Source organism: Nymphaea colorata, chromosome 14, assembly GCF_008831285.2.
Source record: "Nymphaea colorata isolate Beijing-Zhang1983 chromosome 14, ASM883128v2, whole genome shotgun sequence".
Taxonomy (NCBI): domain Eukaryota; kingdom Viridiplantae; phylum Streptophyta; class Magnoliopsida; order Nymphaeales; family Nymphaeaceae; genus Nymphaea; species Nymphaea colorata.
This window is the reverse complement of record NC_045151.1, coordinates 11710888-11735636: the sequence shown is the minus strand read 5'-3', so window position 1 is coordinate 11735636 and position 24749 is coordinate 11710888. Positions and strand designations below refer to the sequence as shown.

Below are 24749 nucleotides of genomic sequence, written 5' to 3'. Positions count from 1 at the left end.
CTGTCGTTTCTCCAGTACAACACTCTTGGTTCTTACTTCCTTTTGTTGAGTTCTTTTTTAATATTTGTCTTTTTCTTGAAAATAATGACTCCTTTAATTTGTCCAAGAGATTAAATCAACAAGTGGAGAATACCATAATTTAGCACATACTATTTAGCATATTCCTTTTTATGTTTTACAATTTCACAGGCTTGGCATTTGCATGAGAACGACAGCCACTTGAAATTGGTGGATCCAACTCTAACTGAATATAATGAAGAGGAAGCTCTCAGGGTGATTAGAGTTGCTCTTTTGTGCACACAAGCATCGCCATCACTACGGCCACGCATGTCTCGTGTCATTGCCATGTTGTCAGGAGACATAGAAGTGGACGCTGCAACATCAAGGCCTGCATATCTTACTGATTGGCAGTTCAAGGATATAAGCAGCACAATTAATACTGATACATCCACATCCAAGACGTCTGCAACTACAGCCACTGATGACTACCAATCTGCACCAATAACCACAAGCACAATAACCCCTGGAACTCACTCGCAGTGATGCGCATCCAATATTTCAACAATCACAGAGATGTTGATGATGATAATATCCATTAAATAAGGTTTTGACCTGTGTGTGCCTTAGTACCATATGGCTGTAAGCTCTTTTTCAATGACTAGAAAACTAAGGATGTGCCAAATTTGCCTACATGAGGGGCATTTTACCGTATCTATAACATCTCGTGCATGGGAATGATTTGAAAATAGGTCAATATTTAGAATCATTAGAAGGATGATGGCGATAGATACCGTCCAGATAAGCGGTTATCTACTGTGTTGAATTGAAAGAAGTCTGTAGAAAATTGAGGTTTTGCAAACCAAGCATTCGGGGTAGCCCATGGCTCCTTCCAGCTCCCCGTCTCTGCCCCTGTTCATGTGGGGTTTATCCTATAACCTCCAACTTAAAGGTTTTAAATAAGATATTTAAAATGTTTTCTTTTTTAGCAATTTTAAGAATAGGTTGGTGCAAAACATACATTAAGTTGATCATTTGTAAGGCTGTAATAGTGTTTTTTATAATAAGAACAAATGAATGGCGGTATCAATGTTTTGACTAAAAAAGTCGACATTTTTCATAAAAACAACTTTAATCAAAGCATGTTTTATATCAAAATAGTTTTTATAAATATATTAAGATGTTTATATTTCGTTTAAAATAATTTTTTAGCAAAAAATTATGGGGTCTGATTTCTATCTCTAACCTAGGTATTTGGATTTTACCAATTTCTCCCTCTCTCTTCTCTCTCTCTCTCTCTCTCTCTCTCTCTCTCTCTCTCTATATATATATATACACACACACACACACGCGTGTGAGCAATTGCCCATACAAATCCTAAAAAAGTACTCATTTTTGTATTGATATTTTAAGACAATTTTTCAAATTTTCATGTTGGTGTCCTTTTATGATTTAAAAATTTTATAATGAATGCCCCTTAGGCAGAATTTGCTGACTTAGCCTTTGCAGCATAGGGAGAGGAAAATTTTGAACAAAAAAACTAACTAACAGAGCAGCCCCCCCCCACCCCCCCCCCCCCCCCCTCTCTGTCTCTGTATATGTTCTCTGTAGCTAAAGTAAGACCGCCCTGGCAGACAGGAAGAGACCCTGGCAGACAGGAAGAGAGAGAACCTTGGCAACTGTTCAGTAAAAAAAAAAAAAGGAAAAAGAAAAGGAAGAAAGGGAGCACATGGAAAAGGAAGAAAGGGCTCCTTTTGGCCTTTGTTCCTCTTCTAAATCTCTTTCTTTACAGAACGAAAGCCCAAGGTTCTTTTTTTCCATGTCTGCCATGGTGGTCCTTCAGACAGGGAGGGAGAGAAGCAAGTCGTCTTAGATCTCTCTAGGTTCGCTATCTCCTTCTATCCCTCCGAAAGGGAGAGAGAAAATCCTTTTCTTCTTTTTCTAAACCTCTTTTTTCTTTTTCTTTTTTAACTGACGGTCGCTGAGGTTCTCTCTCCTAGGCCTGTCTACCATGGTTGTCTAGCATTAGCTACGGCAAACATATTTTTTTCTTTTTAAATTTCCCTATTATATTTTGAACTACCCGTGGAAGCTAAGGCCTACCCTCCTTTCAACAAAGGGATTCAAGTCATCATCTCTTTCTCTCTCTCTCTCTCCACACACACATGTATATATATATACATATATATATATATATATATGAAAAGGAGAGATTAAAATCTGCCGGTTATCACTATTGCCGAATTGATTTTCTTTTTTTTCATTGCTACTAAAAACCATTGCTAAATATTTTGCAGTAACGGCTGGCTGGGGTTACATCTACTTTTATTAGACACAAATGAGACGTACAAGAGGGAAAGATCAGTGTGACACCAATCTTCATAACATAAGACACAAAAGGGTTGACTCAACTCTTCACATACCATTTGAAAAGCCATTAGCGAACAAAAACTATGGCTTTTTGCGACAGTTTTTGATGACAAAAATCCATCCGGCAAGTAGAGGTAGTTGGCAGATTCCAATTTCTCTACTATCAAAATTTTAATAATTAATTTAACTTGGTCTAATTTTTGTTCCTTGCCTAAGTGGTCTAGTTTTACCAACTTTCCTCTCTCTCTCTCTCTCTCTCTCTCTCTCTATATATATATATATATATATATATATATATATATATATATATATATATAGAGAGAGAGAGAGAGAGAGAGAGAGAGCCCAAAAAACCACCCATTTGCCCCAAATATTCCCACAAAACTGAACTCCGTCAAAAGGCTGATTTTTCTTGATTTGTAACATAGCCACAAGTATGATTTTTGAGATTTAAACATGTTTAAGATGACAAATTTTTCTTTTTGGGAAAAATTCAGAAAAAATTTGGCAAATTTGAAACTAGTTAATCTTTGGGAGAGAATTAAAAAAAAAGGTGGCCAAAATCTTGAAAATAAAATGCGAAAAATTAAATTTTTTTTGTTAAATGGCTCCAGAAGCGTGTTATAATCTCCTAGCATCTCCAAGGGTGCCAGATAGAAAGCTTCTTGCTTGAGTAGAGGATCAGGCGGGATGTACATGCCACTAGCCACAAATTGCTTCATTGTCTTCTATTGATGCATTGAATTAGCATTCAACACTTGTCTATGTGTAATGGATGAACAGTGACATGTGAGCAGTCCTTGGCCCCGACAATTCTGAATCTGCCATCCGCTTAGGCAGCATTCTATACACAAGTGAAATTCTGAAGCTGTTGATCCAGCCAGCGACACTTTCGTCATCAAGTAATGTGTGACAGAGGACTGTGCTCGTGCTTAGAGATGCGAGATGCCATGTCACTCTTTTGCCGCTTGCCTTGTCTGGCTCCGTATGTTCCAAGCAATAAATCACAATAGTTTTATCTGGTAGAATCAGAGTCTATGGAGGTCGCCATGTGCTCTTGCTCCTCCAAGCAGTCAGGTTGCGAGGCACTTTCAGAGTCCAAACTTCTACATGATCTCTTTTTTTTTTTTTTTGTTCTTCGGTTGCTCGCTCATATCTGGTTATTGCTAGGTACCAATTTCTCAGAGCTGGGGTCCTTTGATACTCTTTTCTCCTGCTCCTTCCTATCTGAGTAATAAAGCCACCTCAGTTCAACTAGATTGTTGCCCCTTCATCAACTATCACAGTCCTAGTAGCCAAGTTAGCAGCGGACACGAAGGCAAGTGAGAGGTCCGCTTCCCAGACACCATCCATGTCTGCTTGTTCAAGATATATTAAGCTCCTGTTTCAATGAAGGCGAACCAGAATGTTCGCAAGTATCCTGAATATGAGAGTGGCCAACTGCTCCATCGAACCGCTAATTCTTCAAAATGATGTTATAATTAGCAGGAAACTTCCCTGACATCGCCACCATGCACTTGATGCAGTCCCAGCAAAATGGGACAATCATTTTCTAGTGTGTTGCTTTCAGGATTATGATCTTGGTGCTCCCATTTTCAGGACAAGGCTTAGGCGCAATTTATTTTAATGCATTTTTACTTTTAATGAATTCAATGATCCTGGTCACAATGCCTTTACCTACGGCCATGGTCATCTTAAAGAGGTGAGAAAGGAGAAGAAACAAAAGAGAGATGAGATAAGAAGCAAGACTTTGTGATGGAGAGAGAGAGAGAGAAGCGAGAAAGGAAAGATAGGCAAGATGTGTGGATGAGATTGAGAGAGAGTTGAAATGGGAAGATGGGGGTGGAGAGAGAGGAGGGGGAGAGAGAAGACACGGAAGGAAACGGAAAGAAAGGAGGGAGAAGAAGGAATGCGGGTGGGGAAATATTCATTTCCCTCATACAGCATCAATAACATGAAAAATTATTTGAACAATAACGCATTAGAAACGTATGTTATTGAAGGTGCTTGGTAAAGAAGTTAAAGTTTTATAACGCAAATAAATGATGAAAAGGAAATTATTTAAAAAAAAGTATTTATAGACATTTATGGAAAGGTGAATGAGATGATAAAAAAAAGGTTTTGGATGAAGTAATTTGAGTTAGTAAATCATTTATATTTGAGAAAATCTTTTTAAAATTGAGAAATCTTTTGGAAGTCTTGAAACTATGAAAATAAGTTTGATCTTTGAAAACTACTTTTGCAATCAATTAACCTTTTTTTTTTTTAATTTTAAGTAGACTCAAGATATTGCTATAATTTGGTTACTATTTAGTTAGAACTCTACCTTATAGTGCTTAGGTTCTTTAAAGGAGTACTTGTGAGCATTAATAAATCACATAAATAATTGTAAATATATGATCACATTGATTCTATAAGTTTGAAAATAAATTATTCATTCTTATCATTACATACATCTAAATTGTCATATATTTGATAGATGCTTTTCATTAAAAAATCTTATTATTATGACACTTTCAACAAAAAAAGTTTTGAAAAAATATTTGGGTTGTAAACCATCAAACATGGCTTTAATATTGGATACATTACTTTGGTTTTAGCCTTGTTGAAGCCGATAAATAATTAATTAAAAAATTCAAAATCCTAAAGTTTGAAAAAAATGATAGAAGGGAAAAGACATTTAGAGGAAAGAAAGAGAATCAAAGTAGAGAAAAAAAAGCAGCGCAAGAAATTAGAGATACCAATAAAAGAGAGAGAGAGAGAGAGAGATTAGAAAAGAGATGGTTGTTAACAAAGAGAAAGAGAGAAAGAAATTAAAAGAGAAAAAGAAACATTAATGTGAATGAAGGAAAGAGATGCATGTTGAAAGAAAGAAATGGAGGTTAATAAGAAAAGAAAAACATTAAAAGAGAGATAAAAGGAAATTAAGAGAGAGAAAGAGGTATTGATAACAAGCAGAAAAGACTAAAAGAGAGAGAAAGAGTAGTGCAAAGAGAAATAAACATTAATAAAAGAAAGGGATATATATATATATATATATATATATATATATATCAAAGGGAGAGAAAGAGATATTAATACGAAAAATAAAAATAGAAAAAGAGAAGGGGAGAGAGAAATAAAAATCTTAAGAGAGATAAAAAAGAAATAAAGAGAGAAAAGTTAGTGAAAAAGAAAAAAAATTAAAAGAAATATGAAATCTTCCTCAAAGATAGAAGGATAATAGCTGGGCTAATGGAACACTTAGAAATTATGGTGCCTATTGTAGAAGAAAGATGTGATATTTTAGTTCAACTTGGTTCATATGAGAAAGAAGTTGGTGAGTTTTGCAAATCATTAGCAATTGGAACAAGAAAGAAAAAACATGGTACATTTTTTTTATTGTTTTGATTTATATTATGAACTTATAGTGTATCAAATGAAGTTATATAAACTATTCTTCTTGTTTATTTTTGTCAACTGATTGGTGGAATACATTTGGTGACAATACAAAGGAATAAAGAATTTTGCTATGAGAATTTTCAATCTTACATGCAGTGAGCTTCAGGATGTGAGCATTAATGGAGCTCATTCTCTTTGATAAATAAATGAAACTTTCAAATAATTTATCGTGCTGTCATTCAAATGTTTTTTTATAATATTCAAAATGATTAACTTATGCAATTACATGATAGGTATATACAAAAAAAAGAAATCACCTTGAGCAAGAAAAGCTTAATTTTTTGGTTTTCGTCATGTATAATATAAAGTTGAATGAAAGAGAAACGAGAAATAAAAGTACCAAGATCCATTATGTGTTTGATACAGATGATGAATGAGTTGTTGAACAAGAAGATTCTGTTTTTACCACTTTCATTAGATGATTCTTGGTTGCACTTGTCATTCGAGATCAAAGACATTAATATCCTCCCTTTCAAAGATATATCAAGGTTTATGAAAAAGCATAAAAGTGTTTCATCTTGTCAAAAGAAAAGTGTCGACAAAAGTAATGCTATATGTTTGTAATTTTTGAAATAAAGATAAGAACATTGTCTTTTTTCTTTACTAAGGGTCCGTTTGATGCACAAGAAGAATTTAACGTGGCAAATTTATCATGGTAAATTTTTTTGAAAAAATTTACAAGATGAAATTTCTCATTCTTCCAATTTGAGGCTCTGTTTGATGACAGGATAGAATTTAACGTGGTAAAATTAACCCTGTTTGATACACATGATAGTTTTTTGTAGGGTAAAATTAACCCTATTTTTTTGCTGCAAAGAAGAATTCGCCAAATAGATTTGATGTGAGAACGCTGGGGTGCAACATAATAAATCAAATTTTTAAGGAGAATGAACTCTATGAAATGCAGTGAAAAGATCATAACAGCTTAAGCCTAACAACTTGCCAATACATTTACTCACAACAATTCTCTTAACACATAGAAAGGTCCAACCCTTCTCGAGGAGCCAGGGAATGCTAGCATAGGCAGGATAGCTACCTTCCATTGTTTTTCCTAACATATAGCCTCAAGAGTTGGAGCAAAGGGGCTTTATTACTTTGCATTCAGAAATGCATGGAAATATGTTAAAATGTTCCACAGAGAATTGTGCTTTTAAGCAGCTTTCACCTTTTCCTAGTGAAGTTCACAGTTGTCCTCCAAGCATAATCAGAAAAAAATCCCAAAAGAACTGACAGAAATTTGCATGAAGCACATGCTGGTCACTCTATGATTTCATGCATTAAGAGCTGCTTTTGGGGAATGGAACACTATTTTTGTGAGGATTTCATTTATTTATTCTACAATTTGTGCACATCACATTTATTTCATGCACTAAGCAACTCTTGTTCATAAACTTTTCTTCCTAACCAAATTCCGTAGTATATGAGCCAACAAAACAAGCAGTGTCAATGATCCAATGTGCATATCCCTTTGTCTTTAAGTTCTTTGCTTACAGTACTACACTTGCAGTGTATAGCAGCATGTTTCAATATCTAGTCATTTTCAGTGGCAGCGTGGCATCAACCAAAATCTCTGAATCTCATTAAGCAGACAATTAGACTATTCTTTCAGCTGATGCCACACGTTCTTTGGTTTAATACAAAATTCATTCACATCCAAAAGGAAACTCTGGTCAACCTTTAGAAAATGATAACTGATTATGTTAAAACTGGAAGAGGGATGGCTATGCCTCCTCCCTCTTGTAAATAATTCTTCTCAATGGTTCAAGTTCAAACTGAATTTAAACATTTAACTAGTCATTACTCAAACATTCAAGCAAGCCCCCTCGCTGCCCCAATGCCAATCTTCAATCTCGTAGCCCAATCGACCTCACTCGGCCGCATAGGGCCATTCCCATGTAGCAGCGACCACATTGTCCCGTTGGCCATGTGTTTGTACACCAAAAGCCTCTCTTCCTCAACGATGCAGTAGCCCAACAATGGCACCAAATTGGGGTGCCGTCTCAGCAGGAGAGCAGCAGGCTTCTGCCATGCCCAAAACAAAAACCAAAAAAGAAAAAATAGACCGCATTCAATAAACACTACGGCAGAAACAAACACAAAAGGAAAGCAAGGATGAGAATGAGAATGGAACAACAGCAGAAGAAAGAGAGAGTGGGGAGGAGGACCAGGTTGTCGGTGCTCTGCTTCCTGCCTTGCCGCGTGAACAACAAAAAAGCGAGGAGAGATCGAGTGTGATGCAGCGAGAGAGAAGAGGAACCTTGTTGCGAGAGAGATGAGGCAACACGAGAGGAGAGGGGTAAGGGCGTCGACGGGAAAACGAGCAACTGTGAGAGATGTGATGCAGCGAGAGAGGAGAGGGGTAAAGGCGACGACGAGGAAGGAGGGAAACTTTTCCCCGAAAAAAAGTCGGCTTTTTTTCACGACGTTTGTTTAGTCGTCCGGTGAACGAGTGACATTTCACTTGATTTACCGTGCAACGGTTTTAACTGTTATATTTTGTTATATGTCATTGTTTTTTATAAGAAGGTAAAACAATAATAGAAGATTTACAATAATAGAAGATTTAGAACAGGTCGTCCTATGTGTCAATTATGTGTTTGGATTTACAAATTATCGTGGTTTTGTATTGTTTTTTATTAGTAGTGTAGTCATTTTTTCAGTTTTCTTGTTATTTTTATAAATATTATATAATTCAAAAATTTGTCCGTCAAGCTTATACTTCAATTAATGTCTCACCTCACCTCGCTTCATGGGAGGCTCAATGGCTCGCCGCGCCTTATCGCCTTTTACAATATTGAAACACCTTTAAGTTTGGCTCATAAATTCTTTGATTTTACCACTTTCATGACATTGAAATTGATTGAAAATCTCTTGAATATGGTTTTAACATTTCTGAAAATCACTTGAAAACTTTTCAAGAAATTCTTGAAACTTGGTTAGTAATTATTTAAAAATTGATCCTAATTTATTCCAAAATCATTGAAAATTGGTTTCAAAAGTGTACTAAAATTGATTTTGATGAATTGAGAATTTTTTTGAAGATTTTGAAATATTGGCAATTAAACTTCAAACTTGATTGAATTTGAAATTCTCTGCAATTCACATAAGGAGGGCTAAAATAATCATTTGGCCAAAACGAAATTTTTGTGTTTCCTCACGAGCCCACATGACGCTGGTAAGTTTCGGCAACCAAGGTGACCGAGTACTTATTGGGACAGAGCATGCGTCATCAACCGGTCTACCACGACGAACGAGAATAGTGTGAGTGATGCAGCAGGCGACCGGGTTCAATGGAGTTTGGGATAATAATGGCAGTGCCCAACATTCCCATTGTAAGGCTAGTCGCCCGTTATTGAGCAGATGGCAAGCAGGGGACCATTGATAGAGGTGGTGGGGATATTCGGCTGTAAAAGTAGCAGATGTGGAGAATGCTGACTCAGGCAGGTAGCTGCTGAAGGCTCTGTGGAGCAGGGATGCAGCAGTTGCTTGATAGAGAGGTGATGGTGAGGTTTACAAAGTGGCTGAAATGTGGACAACGCAGGGCAGGCTGATCCGGTGCTGCTAGTGGCCGGCGGTTGAAGAGAAGATCAATTTAAGGTGAGCAGGGGATCCCGTGGAAATGCTTCATCACCAGGTGATGATGAACAGAGCTACAACAAGGGCATTGAGGACGAACAGAGATGGAGTTTCAACACAGATGGGTGATGCTGTTGGAACGGGGCGTTTCCACTTCTCATTGTCTTTACCACATTTTGCAGTCGGGCTAGGAGTAGAAATATTTGACAAATTGGGAACCATCTTTGCTATGCTCGTTTCCCTTGCCCTTCTTCTACTTAATCGTCAAGCTATCGAGCTTCGAACTCAAATTCTTTAGTAAGTGTTTGATTTCAGACAGTGAAGAATTGTTCATCCCTGGAACATGATGACCATCATCATCGTCAACGATGGTTTCATTGAGGGTAGATTGTTGGCATTCGTCGTCGTTGGGTGAAGCTTGGACAGGCGACACCGACCTTGGACTTCCCTTCCGCAGAGTATCAACCTCCGGTTGCGGGTGATCGTCTTCATCTAATTGATCATCTTCCATGGAGAAGGAGGGTAGTCAATCGGAGACGGAGGAGAAATTAGAGAGACGAGGTGAAGGCAGAAAAGGGGGAAGCGAGACGCAACAACTTTCTATTTGAGGTGGGAGAGATAGCTGAGGGAGGCGGTGATTGAGAGAGACGGTGAAGAAGGCAGCGGTATGCGGTGGATGAGGGTGTTGGCCTAGAAGGAGTCGGTGATCAGAGAGATGGGCGGAGGAAATGTGACAGCAGCTTTTGGCGGAGGTGGGAGAGATACCTGAGGGAGGCAATAACAGCGGTGGGTCACCCTTCAGAGGCAGAGCAGCAGGCGGAGGGAGAGAAAGCCAGTACTTGGGGAGATGCCAATGATGTCGGGAGCGTAGCTGCCAGCGACAAAGGTTTGGGTAGTGAGGCTCTAAGCGAGAAGGGTAATCAGGCAAACAGTGGCAGGCGATGGCGGAGAAAATAGATAGAGTGTGGAAGAAGAAGAAGACGAAGAAATACACGGGACAAGAGGCAAGAATGCGGCGGAGGAAGAAGAAGAAAAACTAGAAAGGGGGAGAGAGAGACAAAACGGTGAAAGAGAATGCAGCTAGTGAGAAAGAAATAGTGAAGAGAAAGAAAATGGGTAAAAAAAGGGAAAAAGAATATATGAAAGGGGGAATATGAGTTTTAAAAGTTTAAAATTTACAATTAATACATTCAAATTCCTCTTTAAAATCAGATCGAAACCAGTGTAAAATCAAATTGAAACTTATTGAATTTACCCCTTCGAATCCTTGAAAGTGATTTAAAATTCGTCGAATTTGAATTTTAAACTTTGAGATTCTCTTGAAAACTTTTAAGAATTTCTTGAAATTTGATCTGAAGTCATTTGAAAATTGATCCCACCTTATTCTGAATCTTTGAAAATTGATTTTAAAAGTATATTAAAATTGATTTGGAATTAACTGACGATCTCATAAGAATTTTGAAGTATTAGCCATTTGCCTCTAAATTTGCTTGAAATTACATGCAACTGGATGACAGTGACAAAGTTTCTAGGATTGATTTGAAGATTTATTTGAAAATCCATTTGATTTTGAAAATCACTATCAAGTCTTGGAGTTTTACTTGAAATCCGATTGAAATTTAGTGAATTAAAATATGAATAATTGGATTTTAATCTGGATTTGAATTGAAACACTTGAAATGGATCCAAACGATTTAATATCCAAGGTTAGCTTTGGAAAAATTATTCCTAGACCCAAATAGGAAATGAGTTAAAGCTTAATCCTTGCTCTTGAAATTTGGTTTTCGACAACCAATTTAGAAATTTTCTGGTGAAGGGTAAAATGGTCATTTGTACTTGTAAAAATTCTAGCTGTTCAAGTAGGTGAAGTGCATTAAAATTCTCCTAGAAGACAAGCAAGGATTGTTCATGGAGAAGTTTAGAAGATCTAGCAAAAGTATCCTCCTTAAACAAGCATAAAGGTCATAGGTAGTAGTGAAGAAAAAATGATAGTTGAAAAAAATATTTATGTACTCTAGCCGTGAGAGTGAATGTACAATCCTATGGGTCAGACCAGCGACTAAGCAAACCCAAAGAATGAATATACTAGCATTACCTTTGTACACCAACTTGAAGGCAAAGCTTGCCTTCTTCTAGAGATGATTGATGAAGGTAATTCACACACACTTAAACTTGGATAAAAGTTATAATGAAGTGGGAAGGAATGCAATTGACTAGCTAGCCATGAAAAGACTTTGTTAGAGCAGTTTGACCTCCAAAATTTTACAAGCATATTTGAATATTCACTAGGAGGAGAAACAACGTGCAGGCAAATATTTGGCCTTATAACAAGAGGTAGCAGGGGAAGAAAATAACTTGGAGGAGGTTCTTAAGTGGCATAACTTACATACATGTTTTCAAGATGTAAGTTGATACGAGTAACAGTCAGAACACGAATCTAGAGAAAGAAACAAGGGAAGTAGAAAAATACGATTTCAAGAAGATGCCCAACTACAAAGAAAGAGGGGTTGAGGAAGAGAAGGGTAATGAGAAGAGTGACAATAGAAAATATAACAAGGAAGGAAAATGAGAGAATGATAAGCTCTATGAAGCTTAGTGGGTGGAGAGGATAAAGGAGAGGTTTATATCTGAGAAGAAAGAGGTGAATAATAATATGCAATTAAATGTATGTACGTGGATGAGTGAAAAGGGAGGCAAAGGTAGTTCCAAGGGGAGGGATGACATAAAAGCCCATAAGGGAGGCTATAGCGGATAAATAGAAATCAATGATGTGGAAGATTTATAAAAAATTAAGCATGTTTAAAATGTTGTTCACTGCCACCAACTATGATGAATTAGACTTCAATTACTAAAATAAAGTCTTGCTCCCAATATCAATTCACATCCACTAAAACTAGAAAATTAAAGCTGAACTAAGGGGTGAGGAAAGCGAAGAACATATCAATAAAATCAATGAGTTTGTTAATAAAGATAGGGTAGAAGTAAATCTTCAATTCTAATAGTTGTATCAGTTCTCTGAAATGACACCATGATAATAGCGTATAAATTGCTCTCATTTCACGAAAGAAAAAAAAAGGAGATAGTGATAGAACATTGTAGACATATATGCAAACCACGTTAAAAAATGTGTTCCTTATATATGATGACGTTCTTTTATATGGAACCAAAGCTTAGCAAACTGTATTGAAGTCATTCACTACTGTTATATATTTTTCTCATGACTGAAACTAGGAGTGGTGGAAGATATAGTACAAACAACACAATTGGAGTTGCACCACTGTAACAAACAAACTTAAGGTCTACATGTTCCAAGTATTCCTACTCCTACAGACCTGCAATACTTTTTGATTTATCAAGCTTACCAAAGACAATTACTTGTAATGAGAAAGTCGAGTTATATATTACTTGAAAAGTTGTTTCTCATATTTATCAATGGAATGTTCATGTCTATAAGAATGTACATGCAATTTTGATAACATAAAGTTTAGAAACCTAAAATATGATGAATGGAATCATCTTGAGCAAGTGCTAGGCAGTTGGATTTTATTTTCTCTAACGGATACTATGCATACTCATGTTCTAGGGTATGACACATCATATGAAGTTTGGATTGCATTAAAGACAATGTATGCACCTAGATCAATGGCTTGTATTCAGCCATTAAAAGGAACTTCATAACCTGAAAAAGCAGAGTGGATCAATTTTTCTAGTTATCTTTACCATGCCAAAAGTCATGCCACCTCAACTTGCTTTAGCCTCAAAACCAATAGAAGAAAATGATTTGTTTTCATATATACTTGTTAGTCTGTTGAGGCATGGGCATGGATCATTGGGAACTACTGTAAAACTCAAATTCAAAACAGCAATGGATCAAACCAGTTTATGGTTAACTTTGCATTCAAACCAAATTAAAATAAGAAATATAGTTCTAACGAAAATAGAAGCAAAGGGAAATTTTGGATACCTAAAAGATAAAGTCTAAAATTTATATTTAGCAATGGAACAATGGGAATAACTAACTTGTCATGCTTGCAAGAATAAATGACACACTTTGTTGCAAATTGTTGAACTATTTGTCAAGTCTGCTGATGCATGAGTATGAATCAGGCAACTTGAGTCCACTACATTAATGCCCACATGAGGGCTCATGTTTTGTGCCAGAAGCTCATAACACGAGATTTGACTAGCTAGCACGTGGACTCAAGTGCAACCATTGTGTTGATGCTTATTTGATAATTTCTTAGTCAATCAATATATAGGAAATGAAGAAATCAAAATCAATGACGGATTTGGATTGAAATATTAAGTGTTTTGGAAAATTTATTTTTTCATCTTCCACATTTGATTTCCTTACGAAAGATATGTTGTTAGTTCGTTTCATCTCTAGAAATTTGTTATATATGCAACATCTATTCTTAATTCTAGCTGATGTGTGTTATGTATAGGAACAAATAAGCAAGGATTGGACCTATATATCGCAAACTAGGGAATAAAATTTAGTGCAGCTACAATGTTGGTTGCTAGATATATTAGGCCTTAGTTGTGGCACCATCACTTGGTTCACCCATCATTTAATTTTTTTAGCATGTTATTAACAAGCAGGCAATGCCTACACACCATGAGAAGAGTCATACTATTTACGAAGCTTTTCAAATAAGTACAAGTCATGTTCTTCCATTTGACACCCCATCTCATGATATTTGAGGATATCTATATTTGTTATTTTCTGATGTTTACGTGTTAGTAGGTTCAGTTTAATATTGTTATTTTTACTATGTTTATTTTATTATTGAACATTTTTAATTTAGATGGTAATTTAAGCATAAATATGAGGTTTTACTGGATGAATGACTGAAAACAAATCAAGAAGTAAATAAATTCATGCACACAAGCTGCCAGGTTTTGTCCGATGATTTTTTCTTTTTATCATCAATAAAAACGCTAAAAGTCATTCTAAAAGCCTTGAAAACCTATGGCCAAACAAAAACCATTTGAAAACATTAAACAACTGACATATTTCAATTCCTCAAAAGAAGCATATAGAAGATTTTCAAAGTTATTTGTCCTCACACTCGCGAGTGAAATGATGAAGTTGAAGAGTCACATGGATATATTGTAGAAATGGACTTAACCTTTGTTAGGAACGAGGCTCTCTGACACTGTCTTAACACACCAAGATAATAGAAATCAGAAAAAGAGAAAATAAAAGAAGACATCAAGATTTATGTAGTTCGGAGACAATGTTCTCCTATGTCCACGACCACTGCACAGAGCTACTTTCATTATCGCAGAGAAAGTTACAGATTACAAGCCAAATGACACCCTCATAAACATTAGATTAAGGCAAAATCCACAAAACAAAAAAATGTCATAAATGCCCTTATCAGAAAATTGGAAAGTTGAACCTGTGGCACAGTTGGATCCATGGAAACTAGGGAAGGCTATAAAGTATGGATCAAGCTCCACACTCTAGCACTCCAACAACCTTAATTGCTTATACTAGAATGCCATTTAAATTTTGAGATTTTGTCCTTCTCACCACCATTCATCACCTATCAAATTGCAATAACCTTATTTCATGCTTTTTAAGCAACAACTAATGTTTTTTGATGTATATGCAACCCTTATCTTTGCTCATCTTTCACAAGTTGGAATTTTGCAGCAAAAAAGTGCCTCCCTCTTGGATACATATAATTGCTACCTGAAGAAGAAGCTTTGCTGCAAGTCTTCTTTTGCTATCATAAAATGATTTTATTATGTATTTATGTGTTAACCTCCCTAAGGAATTAAGAAATGACCAGCTAAGAATGGATAGTTTATGATCATATTGCATGTCATTTTCGTGCTATACATCCCTCTTGAAATATGTGATCACTAAGGTCGAGTTATGCTAAATGTGACAAACACTATTTTGGTTCTGTATTAATATGATCAAGGATAGAATTGATAGAAATAAATCATAAAGTTTTTGTGCAATATGACACATTTAGAAATGACAGATTTTTAGAATCTACTTGTCGGTTATAGGGCTTGAGTGCCATTTTATAGGATATGAATAATTTATGTATATTTAAAATACTAATTCATCATTTTGCATTTTATGATAGGGCATGACCAAAATTAACAAAATGTATAAATAGTAGTGGACCCCAAAGTCGTACTTAATGAGATTTTCTTTTTTCATTAGAAAGAACCAATACTCTCATCTCTAGGCCAAGACAGATCATGTCTCAATACCCTCCGTACTCCAACCTGATATGTACGCATATAATGTAAAATTATGTATGGTCCATAATAAAGATGCACACATTTAAAAAGGTTGTTGTCTATGAAAGTCAAATACACTCACTCTTTTAGCCTATAGCATATTCAATTCATCAACCAATGCTTGTAAGTAGACATGCATGTCAGTTGTGCTCAGAGTTGTTGGTCTTGAGATAATTACTGATAACAACGTATAGGTTTGCTTCATGTACATCCAAGGTGGCAAATTATATATCACTAGTAAAACATGTCATATGCCGAAGGTTCAACTTAAATTGTCAAATGGGTTGAATCTATCACTAGATAAACCCAAGCATACATGTCGAGTTTGGGTGCATCTCATCAAATTTCATCTATGTTGTACCATCAGTTAGGTGTCTTACGACTATATCCTTTGCATGTTGGTCATGGTGCTATGTCGTATGTTTTGCAACTCTAGTCATTGTAATCATTCTCTTCAACCATGCATTAAAGAGAAAATATTGTACAGTTTTCATTGGCTTCATTTGATGCTTACTAGCCTTTGTCATGATCAATTCATCATAACCTTCTTTCCATCACGATGTACCACACTTATCACATGTATCTCTCTTTGCTTCATTCATGAATAACATACAATTAATAGGACACATATAAACTTTTTGGCAATCGAAACTCAACTATCTAATGATCTTATTTGCATCATAAACTGACTTTAGTAACTCTACCTTAGTAGGAAATGCATGCATTAACAACTCAAGCAACAAACCAAAGTTTTCGTCGGCCCACCCACATAGATGTTTTATATGAAATGAAGGTATTAAAAAACTCATCTTTGTAAATCTATTGCACCATGTATACAATAGAAGGTCAAGATTTTTAATCAATCTTTCATGGTCGTTGTTTTGGCCAACTTTAGTACTATTTGTCCTCTGAGAAGATGATGCATCCGATTGTATATGGAACATGTCTGATAAGAAAACCATGACTGTTTTTTATGCAGATTCATGTGACATGCTTCTCTTTCCATGATATTCTCAACAAACGTACATTTGTACAAATTCATTATATATAACGTGACTGAAGACATCTCTAGCTACCTAAGTGAGGACATTATTGCATCTCACATAAGGACATGTCATTCTTCCATCCACTAGCACATTATGTGTGATAGCAAAGTTGAAAAAATGATTCAGTTTAGTTACATATTCCAAACTATCTTTTTTTTTATCTAACTTCGATTATCCATCCTATAATAGGTTTGTGCAAGCAACTTCAATACAGTGGTAGAGTAAGAAATTTTTGGTTGTGGGGCACTAATACATAGCAAGTGAAAAATTTTCAACTTAAAATATATGTTACTTTAAAATAAAGCAAATAATCATAGTTATGAATAAACTTACAATTGGTCCAAACAAATAAATCATATCATTGTATTTATGGACAAAATTACAATGGGCCAATGGCATGAAAAAAGTCAATTAAATGGCTACAATTATGAATAGATTTTCAATTAGCATCAAAACATAAATCAAATGACTACAGTTATAAACAAATTTACAATTGGCCTCAAAAAGCAAATAAAAAAGCTATAGCCATGAACAAAATTACATGTGGTCTCGTCTATTTTTCATATTTTTAAAACGATTCATGATTGCTTCACTGATACTATCAAATGTGTTCTTCTTAATGTAAGTGACTAATGAAGCATTGACCTATTCATCTATCATCTTGTTATGAAGCCTGGTTTTGATAATGGCCATAGCTGAAAATGTTTTTTCAACACTTGCAGTTGCAACTAGTAAAGTTAGTGCCAATTTAATCAAGAAATACACTAGAGGAAATATTATGTGTTTTTCAGTTGTTACCATCATTTCAGAAAGTTCAGTCAAATATTTCAATTTTAAAAACTTTCCAGTGGTTTTCATGTTTTCAACATACAGATCTAATTAACTTTCAAGTCTATAAAAGTATGATCCATTGAAGTCTTTACGATGGAACTCGATAAGAAGAATCAACTTATGTTTGTCAAAGCTAGAAAAGATTTCTTTGGACTCAAACATGCTATTGAAAGAAGATGCTCTATATTTACCTCAGTGAAACGACTGTTCAACTCTTAAAGTTGTATGTCAATAACAACATAATATACTTCAAGATGATAATAACACAAAAAATATAATCCTTTTAGGTACATGTCTGGGTTGTCCTTGAATCATATACATCTCCTCTAAATCGGGCACTAGAATATCAATTATTGCAAAATATAGAAATTTCACTCATAAAAGAGTCATAACCATTATTTCTCAAATTTTGAAGGCATGTTTTAAATACAATAACTAAATTCATAACATTTACAATATCTTGATCATTTCATTGGAGTGCTTGTGAACGTGTGTTAGTTATCCCCAAAACTTTATACATCAAATGCAAGCTAAATAAAAATTCAAAATTTTGCAATGTATGTATCAATTCAAGTGTCTCCCATTTTTCTTTACTTATATTTTATACAATAAAATCTAATGCCTTAATCATAGAATGATACGTGTTGACTAAATTGACTAAATCATCATAATGAGAACTTCAACGAGTATCAGCAGGTCACTTGAGACTTATCTCTTGATTTAATCCTCGTCTTGTTTGAAGTTCACTTAACTTAAGTGCTTCAGCAATTCTCATACATTATGCTTCCTGAATAATCCTGAGACTTTTGCAAGAAGTAGAGAAAATTTTGACAATCTGGATAATATACCATGAAAGAACTTAGATATTGGATGATTTTCAGCAACAACAACTACTGCCAATTGAAGTTGATGTGCAAAATAATAAACATAATATGCAGAATCATTCTCATTTAATATCAGACTCTTTAGTCCATTAAATGTTCATTTCCTATTGTTTGCTCCATCATAAGCCCATCCATGCAAACTTGTTATGCTCAATCCACACTTGCAAAATGTTTTTTCTACTGCTACTTTTAATGACATGACACTTGTTTCAAGAATATGTACAAGGGCAAGATATCGCTCAACTACTTGACCTTTTTCATTAACAAATCGTAACATAATAGCTATTTGTTCTTTAGTCGATATATCTCGAGAATCATCAAACAATAGAGAAAAAAAAGTACTTCCAAGCTCATTCATAATAGTATTTATAGTTTCTATTATACATACTCTTGCAATATCTTTCTGGATAGATGTCATCTTGTTGTTCTGTAGAGCATTCAATACAACTTTATCAATTTGACTACTGATCTTTGCAAAAAATTTCAATATCTCGATAAAATTTCTTCTATTGAAAGCAAGTTCACTTTCATCATGCCCTCGAAATGGTAATTTTTGTTTTAACAGTAATCTTATTAGATTGATAGATGCCCAAGGACGAGTTTGATGTTCACTTTTTTGTTGGTTACTTTACTTTTGAAGCATCGTACTGATATGCTTTCTTTTAGGCTTGTACACTTCATTTGTACTAAATTATAATGGTTGTTAAGGCCCCTAATATGTAGATCAAATCTCTTCTTTTCTTGCCAATTATTAAACCCATTAGATACAAATGCCTCTGTTTGTCAGTATGTTTTGACCTGAAAAGGTAGTAATATTGACACTGTACTCCAACCAATTCTTATACTCATCAAACCATGTTGGATTAAACTTTCCCTTTTGATGATTGGACTGAAATTCACAATTATGAGGCTAGCAGGGGCCTCAAAGAAGATAAGCTTTACAAATACTTTCCCAAACGTTGGGATGATAAGTTGACATAAGAGGACAAAACACAAGATCTGCAGTACTTCGTCGCATTCTATATCATTTTGCTTCTCACTTGATTCTCCTTCTTTGCTTGATTTGATTTCTTCTCGTTTTGAAGAATGTTTATCAAATAGGCATTCTCACCACAAACTTATCTATACCTATTCATTAAAAATAAAATAAAAAATAATTAGTATATAAAGAGCATTAATACTTTCTAGTTTTATTTCTTTAATTCTCTTATTATTGTATTATCAAGAACAAATATCTTCTAACAATTGCATCATTAGTTAAAATATCACCATAAGTGCATGTTTTTGGCTTGTCTCAGTTATTCTTCTGTCTTAAACAAATATCTTATACTAAAGCATGTAAAAACACATACATTATAATTGCAGATTTTTGGCATGTCTGAGTTGTCTCTTATCCTAAACAAATATCTTATACTAAAACATGTAAAAACACATATAATATAATTGCAAGCATTTGGCCTATCTCAGTTATCTCTTGTCCTAAACAAATATATTCTACTAAAGTATGTAAAAAAACATATATCATATTTTCTGACTTTTGGCCTGTCTCAGTTATCTTCTATCTTAAACAAATAATTTCTACTAAAACATATAAAAAAAATATACATCATAATTGCAGGCTTTTGGCTTGTCTCAGTTATCTCTTATCCCAAACAAATACCTTCTATTCAAAATATCTTATAAATGTTAGAAAACAAATACCTCAATATGCTTAATATCTTGGGAAAATTTTTATTAAGGTCTTCGACTTTGCTCTTTTTTGTCAATCAGTTGTCCGATTCATTAGGAAAACAAAACACATAAAAGTTGATAAACACTTCATAAAATCTAAGACAAGCATACAGTATAAAGAATTCAAATTGCATTTCATTAAGGTTGAAGATTAGGCATTATACAAATGCATTATTCTATAGACTGAGAAAGTGTGTTTTATACTTTATGTCTACAACTTCACATATTTATGGGTACTTTGAATATGTTGTTCTTTAGTAGAAGTCCAAGTACGCCAATAAAGCCCAACAGAAAAAGTATTGATACAGACTCCTTCTTATATCACTCTCATTAATTAATAAATAATCAAAGAAAAAAGAGCCTAGAAAATGTTTAATCTTGGAAAGCTACTCCAAGGGACCAAGGCCCATGGCTTGATATTGAGAGGATAATCCCAACATTTACTGAAGATATGAACTCTAGTAATTGTCATAATTGTAGTGGTATTGGTTATTGGTTACTGTTATGCATGATGAAATTGTTAAAAATTAATCTCACCATTCATTCTCCATGTCATTGGATAATTCATGATTAATATTTATATTTCAATCTTTCACAATCTAGCCGGATTAAACATGAAACAAGAGTTTTAACTGAACAATAACATTAAAGGGAACTTATACATGGTAGAATTTAAATTACCGACACGATGTTGAACATTTTTCAAAAAAATAAAACTAAGATATGTAATTGAGCAAAAACCCACAAAGCTTAAATAAAAGTCAAAATCAAATTATCATAAAAAAAAGAAGAAAAGAAATTGAGAGAGAGAGAGAGACTTACTGAATACTGAGTGTCCATGGACCATCGACCAGTTATCAGTCCATCACCCTTTCGAGTTTTGGCCTTGTGACCAACATGCCAAGTAAGTCACCTTTGATTTCACTACTAGACATCCCAGTGCTCACAAAGGCATAAACCAAAAAAATTTTAGGCCACTTGGTTCAGTCGTTCAGAGAATTAAAACACTGCTCTCACGGCTTACCCTTGCCCCTTTGGTGATTCGGCGAATGGTGGGGCAGGAAATGAAATATTTCAATGGGAATTTTAAGTCAAGATGAGACTCGAGTTGTGATTCGTGAGTCGACTCTCACTTCAGGTGGCCTCAAAGCTAAGGCTTTGTGATGCACCTACCCAGGTCTGGCATGGGCAGCACATCTCGTGCTTCATGACAAAGGGAATTGTCATGGGCTGGTGTGGGCAGTGGCCCATGCAAGCCCAAATGTAGCTCTACTACTGCTTCAATATGATAAACTCACCTTATTGTGAATTATATAATTAACTATTTGGTTTTTGATTCGTGTAAATTAATACGTTGGGTAGTTTGTTATGCAATCTTTCAAATAAGTACCTAAACAATATATTTTGATAATCCTATGTCTTTCAAAAAGAAGAAGTCATAAAGTGATGCATTGAAGATATATGCAATATAAATATCATGTTATCCCCAAGTCAAAGATCATTAGCAATGATTCATTGCACCATTTAACGACAAAACATGCTACATAATTTATAAGTGAAGCTACAATTTAAGCAGTTCGAGAAAATTAGTCATTAATCTCTCAAACATTTTGTCGAACACTTGGTGGGTGCCTAAAAGTTTAGAGACTGAAAACATTCAAATATCACAAAAAGCATTAAAATTGCAACTAATCAATATAATTTTTGCAACTAAGTTCATGTGAGTAGCATTAGGCATTTCAAAGTATGACGTCAGAATGTAGGGAATTAGAGAAAAATTGATGGTTTTGTATTTGTGCAGATTTTTCATGCAACTAATATATCAAATCGATAGTACTAAACTCAACAAATGTCACTACAAATGTTTCATGGCCAAATGGTACCGAAACTTGGATCCAAATTGTAGAACAATATCATAACCTAAAATCATTCAAAGATAGAAAAATGTTAATGTTAAATTCAAGCAGCCTATCGTTTTTTTGTTTAGAGATCTCTAATCAATGAATTCCGGTGGGAAGAAGAGGGAGGACAAAAGAAAGGAGGAAAGAACAGGAAATGAGAATAAGGGCTCGGGCAAAGTTTAAAAAAGTTGGTGAAGCCTTTAACAACACGTCACAGATGTCGGAAAAGATACTACTTAAAAACTTCGGTGAAAGTCTACCCAAGACAGACGTTGATAAAAACTTTATTAACGACGTCCTTAAACAACACGTTGATGAAAAGGAACTTATACCGATGAAATGTGTGGACATTGGTAAGGTTGACCAGAAAAAATTTATACCGATGCGAGCTTCAATACATGTCGGTGAAAAGTCAATTTTTATTGATGTCCACCCTGCAGCCATCGGTAAAAGCTGAATTTCAACGACATTTTCCCAGCACGCGTCGATGAAGGCTAATTTACATCAACATTCGGTTCCAAACGTTGATGAAGCGCGATCTTCTCCAACACACCTTCCTGAACGTTAGTAAAAATTCACTTTCACTGATGTCCATGTTTCCACACGTCAGTGAATCTGCTTGTTTTGTAGTGTTAGGTATATATACTTTTGTATTATGTTTTTCTTGTTATTCGATGATTTAGCATGAATATGTGCAACTTGAGAATTTTTTAACAGAAGATTTCCAAGTCACACTCAAAGGCACATATCAAACTCAAATTAGTAACTATGCACCAAAAACCACCAACTCTAAAATGTTGTGGAAGGCAGAGTTTCCATCTATATGATTTTTAGTTGATACAAAACTATGTGAATATTCAAGAGTGTTTGTTAAATTTATAATATGTGAACTGGTTGATATGATATGCAATTTTTGGGGACAGATAAGCATTCCAACAATTTAAGATCTTTCACCTGGGATATGATATGCAATTTGTCTTTCACCTGGGATGAAAGACACATGCACCCCTCTTTACAATCAAAATTTGTCAGACGAGTAGCGGATAAGGTTCAAACCCAACTTGGGACCATCCTGGCTAGTTCTGCCAGGGAATTCATATAGGATGCAATGTTATTAATGGTGATATAGACAGGCACATGCTACACTTGCTCGAGCTTACGGGAGCATAGTTAAATTTTTCTTCATGTCTGAATCAATTGTGACCGCTCTGCTTAATCTAGGCCTTTCTGGGGTCCACCAACTTTGGGTTTTCCATTACATAAAGAACAAGTGCCTGTAAATGTGTTTCTACCTCAAATCAGCCAATCGGAATCAAGTCAGTGTCAAGCTCATTCAATTCCATGTCCCATTAAACAAGAGTGCTGCATTTGCTAGGTTTTACCAAATTTATTAATATGTTTTAAAACTTTTTTTTCTCAAATTAATTGTTTTATACATCTTCTTCATTTCTTTTTTCTCAAATGGCTTTTTGAATAATCCTAAAATGCATTCAACTGAATTGCTGAATTGGCAGCCTAGCTGATTTAGTTTGCAAATAGATTTTACAACACTTTCTTGTGCACATAAATGGTACAAACCTAATGAAATTGTGAAACCATTTTTTTGTGAAAGCTTATGTTTTCTTTGTAAAAGGTGTTAAAAGATTCTTTATTTTGTGTATTATGCCCATGTATATGGGCTGTTCTCTAGTATGATTATGGAAAGGATATCTTTTCTGTGAGTTTAAATATAACGTCTATTAAAAGAGAGAGTCGCGGGGGGCAGCCTTTTAATAAATAGGGTAGGGGTTACTGTTTGACAGTAAGGTCCATAAACTCAGGAATGGACTTTAACCAATAAACTCTAAAAAGTTCAAGTTCCATCAATATTACTTTCTCGCTTTTTTTGCTTTGTTTTTTTCCTTAACTATTCTGGATGAGCAGGATGGAACTCCACCATAGAGCTTTGTCAGGACCTAGGTCAAAAGCAGCGTCTACCACATTTTGTAGTTCAAATGAATAGGCACACACAGGAGTCAGAAATGTGACCAGGCTCTCACCGGCCCTGTCGGCCAGTCCAGCTAGCTATTCTCTGTCCACTGGGGCTTTTCTTTAATTATTCAATAAGAAGTACTATTCTCAATATTATGTTTTAGAGAACAGAAAATTATCCGCTCTTGAGGATGCGATTTTAAGAGAAGATTACTTTTAAGACCGAGGAATATGGGCCATGGTTAATACTGACCAAGGCACAACCTTATGTGTAAATACTATGTCCCTCCCGCACTGGTACGTGATAGGTACCTTTATATATACATCGTAAAATTTTGTTACAGTATAGTTTGGAATGTACTTTTAAGATTGGAGGCTTTAAAATGTAAAGCATCCACCTTTAAATCTCCTTCAATCAATTGCATAAATGGTTCCCATCAAGCATTTGAGGGTCTAATAACTGGGTCGAAGGTAAATCGGAGGGATGTGTTCTTTCTTCATTCACTTAATCCGTCCACAGTCGGCAATGTAGGAGATGAGGACAAAATTGACCAAGTCGCCAAACACTTCTTCCTCATTATATTCGCCGGTGGTATCAGAATCCCAAATCAGTCATCTGAATCGAATCGTTGGTAAACCGATCCTACCTCGTGGCCGATTCAGGAGTGCCGCTTGTCACTCTTTAACTATATTAATGTATTTTAAATTTTTAACGAGTTTTAATATACCTTTTC

General features: G+C 35.0%; 2 protein-coding genes across 2 annotated transcripts in view; one reads left to right on the top strand and one right to left on the bottom strand.

The window, feature by feature from the left end:
• The window catches only part of LOC116267569 (probable LRR receptor-like serine/threonine-protein kinase At1g56140), a 28505-nt gene extending 27794 nt beyond the window's left edge, over window positions 1-711 (top strand). The window contains exon 24 of the mRNA XM_031649372.2: window positions 190-711. Within this exon, the coding sequence (XP_031505232.1) occupies window positions 190-543 (354 nt within the window). The 3' untranslated portion in view covers window positions 544-711. The remainder of the gene's footprint in view (window positions 1-189) is intronic.
• A 6833-nt stretch (window positions 712-7544) lies between these two features.
• LOC116267484 (probable receptor-like protein kinase At3g17420) lies at window positions 7545-9895 on the bottom strand. Its single transcript, XM_031649214.1, has 4 exons — window positions 9702-9895; window positions 9440-9571; window positions 7974-8196; window positions 7545-7830 (listed from the first exon to the last, which is right to left on the bottom strand). Exons 1-4 carry the CDS (start codon window positions 9893-9895, stop codon window positions 7618-7620), a joined length of 762 nt encoding a protein of 253 aa, XP_031505074.1. The 3' UTR covers window positions 7545-7617.
• Window positions 9896-24749: the final 14854 nt, after the last annotated feature.